This window comes from Rhagoletis pomonella, unplaced genomic scaffold (genome assembly GCF_013731165.1).
Source record: "Rhagoletis pomonella isolate Grant_MI unplaced genomic scaffold, Rhpom_1.0 Rhpom_scaffold_00002, whole genome shotgun sequence".
NCBI lineage: Eukaryota > Metazoa > Arthropoda > Insecta > Diptera > Tephritidae > Rhagoletis > Rhagoletis pomonella.
Window position 1 is genome coordinate 24,168,068 of NW_023458556.1, and position 3,144 is coordinate 24,171,211.

The 3,144-nt window shown below is 42.0% G+C and overlaps 2 protein-coding genes across 3 annotated transcripts in view; one reads left to right on the forward strand and one right to left on the reverse strand.

Moving 5' to 3' along the window:
- The window catches only part of LOC118734497, a 7,167-nt gene extending 5,343 nt beyond the window's left edge, over positions 1 to 1,824 (forward strand). Inside the window, exon 4 of the mRNA XM_036464216.1 lies at positions 1,683 to 1,824. Within this exon, the coding sequence (XP_036320109.1) occupies positions 1,683 to 1,824 (142 nt within the window). The remainder of the gene's footprint in view (positions 1 to 1,682) is intronic.
- Positions 1 to 3,144, reverse strand: part of LOC118733322 (D-2-hydroxyglutarate dehydrogenase, mitochondrial-like) — a 468,040-nt gene that overhangs the window by 435,941 nt on the left and 28,955 nt on the right. The gene's annotated exons all lie outside the window — the stretch shown is intronic.

Here is a 3,144-nt window from a genome sequence, read left to right on the forward strand (position 1 = left end):
GTAATCTCTAAGTGTCGCAGTTTTGGTGTGTTCATGTTTAATAGCTAACCATAACCTGGAACAGGTATACAACTTTGTGGACCTTGGTATCCCAATGGATCCTAAGCTTAATTTAATCTTCACATTAACAACAAGGCTAAAGGTGTACTTGCATTTGTGAAACGATGGTCAAAAGAATTTTGTGACCCTTATATCACTAAAGCCCTCTTTACAACATTAGTTAGACCAATTCTGGAATACGGTTCGGTGATTTGGAATCCAAGGTATCAAATTTACTCAGACAAGATAGAATCAATTCAAAAACAATTCCTACTTTTTGCTTTAAGAAATTTCCGTTGGGATTCTCAATTTAACCTTCCGCCTTATACGAGCCGATTAAAACTTATTGATCTTCCTACACTTTCCAGTCGCAGGCAAATGCTTGGTACAATTTTTATAGTTAAATTACTAACAGGCGCAATTTCAAGTCCGCTTCTTCTGGGTGAAGTTAACCTTAATGTTTCCTCCCAGGTATCAGGACACTTTTGTCCCCTATTTCTGAAAGCTTGTAAAACTAATTTTGAATTGCACGACCCACTCAGTTGCTTTTGCCAGGATTTCAGTTCTCATTCCAGTACGTTTGGTATATCAGATTCGCTTTTCAGCATTAAGAGAGCGATACTATCCTCTCTCAATAAATGAATCATTAACATAAAGACATAAAATCGGCTGATGAATTTAGTTCTGTAGCTGAATAGCTTTAGATCTCGACACTTAACAGACTCTTGCCTATCGTGACTCGGCACAAAAATTGAAAATACTGGTTCCGTACGTCATGCGGACTGCGCCCCTCGTGCGGATGGGCGGGAATGGAGGGTAAAATCCGTTGGGATTATTATTATTATTATTATGAGGGGAGGGGGCGGAGGACGGAGCGCGAGCGCGAGCGCGAGCGCGACGTCGAACGCGGCGCAAACATGGACCGCCGCGACGCTGGGCACTTAAAAAATTGTATATTTACAAATCCGTCCATTTAACTTGTTAATGTACTACTTTTTGTCAAATGTAACTAGGTGGCTACCTATGTGCATTATTTTGTTTATTACTCAATTGCTAAGTTTAAAACTTGGTGTTATTGCTTAACGAGAAATGAAATAAAGCAAATTTGTGTTATTTCACATTCAATTGGGAAATAATACAAATAATACAAAAGTGAAAAAACCTTTTAGCCCCCTTTTAATTGGAGTATTTATAATCGGTCCCCAACAAAATATTTGTTCGATGCAGAGCTGATTCACTTGTTCCTTACCTCGGGTGCAATGCTTGAACTACAAATACTCTTATTTTAAAATTCTCTACCCCTTACCACTGATGGGGGAAGTAGAGTCTAATAGTTAGTTAGTTAGTTCTTTCAATATTAAAAGTTTTACCCCTTACCACTAATGGGGGGAAGTGAAACTTTAATAAAGAAAGAAGAATAAATATTGTTAAATGCTTTACCCCTTACTTCTGGTGGGGGGATATAAAATAGAGAAGAAGAGTGTTGGTTGGTTGGTAGAAGCGTCGCCTGGGTATGTTCCCAGGACCCAATTAGTGCTTAAAGCACCATTTTGATACGCTTTCTCTGGGACCCCTGATTTTATCTGATTTCACGATTCGTTGGGTTCCTCAAACCATTTGGATTTTCCGATGAATCTATTTAGGTTAGTAATGGTGAATTTGGAAATTTTCCCAAGATTACTTGTGCAAATGCTGGGCACTCGCAAAGATAGTGAAGGACCGTTTCCTTACTTCCCACAAGATTACAGCTACGGCACCGAGGGTTATACGGAAGGCCCATTCTAGCTGCATGTTCACCAATGGGCCAATGTCCCGTTATCGTGGCTATTAATTTGACTATATCTTTCCTCGATCTCTTGAGAAGTTCTTCTTTCTTTGGCTTGTCATAGTGCGGCCATATGTACCTCGCAGTTTTGCAGGTTTGAAGGTTGTTCCAAGGTGTATCAGCCATACGTGTGAATTGCAGATGCAATTCCCTTTTGATGAGTCCGAGTGGACAATTTATAGTTTCTGCTTCGGATTCATCCAAAGATGCTCCGGCCTTAGCCAACTCGTCAGCCCTCTCATTTCCGTGTATGTTCCTATGGCCGGGAACCCAGATGAGAGTGATGTCTATTAACTCGGCCGTCGAGCTTAACGCACATTTGCAATCTATGACTGTTTTGGATTTTGTTACCGGTGATGCAAGTGCCAGAAGTGCCGCTTGGCTATCTGAAAAAATGTATGCTTTTCATACACCTACGCAGTTCCTCTCTAGTGCTTTACAGGCCCTTTCGATGCCCAGTACTTCCGCTTGGAAAATGCTAGCAAAGTCAGGTAGTCGAAACGAGAGAGAGACATTCAGCGTCTCAGAGAACACCCCCGCACCCACACCGCAGTCCATTTTGGACCCGTCAGTATAGATTTCAGTGGAATTCTCCTCGACTATCCTGCCCCTACTCCAATCCCGTCTTGAAGGAAACTTCACCTGAAAGCTTTTCCTGAAATCTGTCGTAGGAGGTATATAATCCGGTTGTTTCCCTGATAAGATAAGCTTGTCAATAATACCACTATGGCCGTGCCGTGACTGCCGCAGACGCAGCAGTTTCGCGTATATGGAGTTCTATGGGTAGATGATGCAGGATTACATTAAGCGCATCAGATGGACACGACTTAATTGCCCCTGCACAAGCTGCTCTTTGTATACTGCCTAATTTCCTGACGTTGTATTGTTTATCTAGTGCTGGCAACCAAACTAACGCCGCATACGTTAGTATTGGTCGTATGATAGCCGTGTACATCCAGAGGACAAGCTTTGGCTTCAATCCCCAGTTGCTACTGAATATTCTTTTACATGTATAATAAGCTGTGTAGGCTCTCTCAAACCGCCTCTCTATATTTGTCTTCCAGCTCAGCTTGGTATCTAATTCGACACCCAAGTATTTAGCTTCGGAGGACAATGTGAGAGACGTTCCATTAAGGGAGGGAGGCTTGAATTGTGGTATTTTTGTTTTATTGGTGAACAGCATCAGTTCCGTCTTGCTAGGGTTGACACCCAGTCCGCTTTTTGTAGCCCAGGTGTTTGCCCGGAGCAAAGCTTCCTCTAGGATTTCACTAATCGTTGAG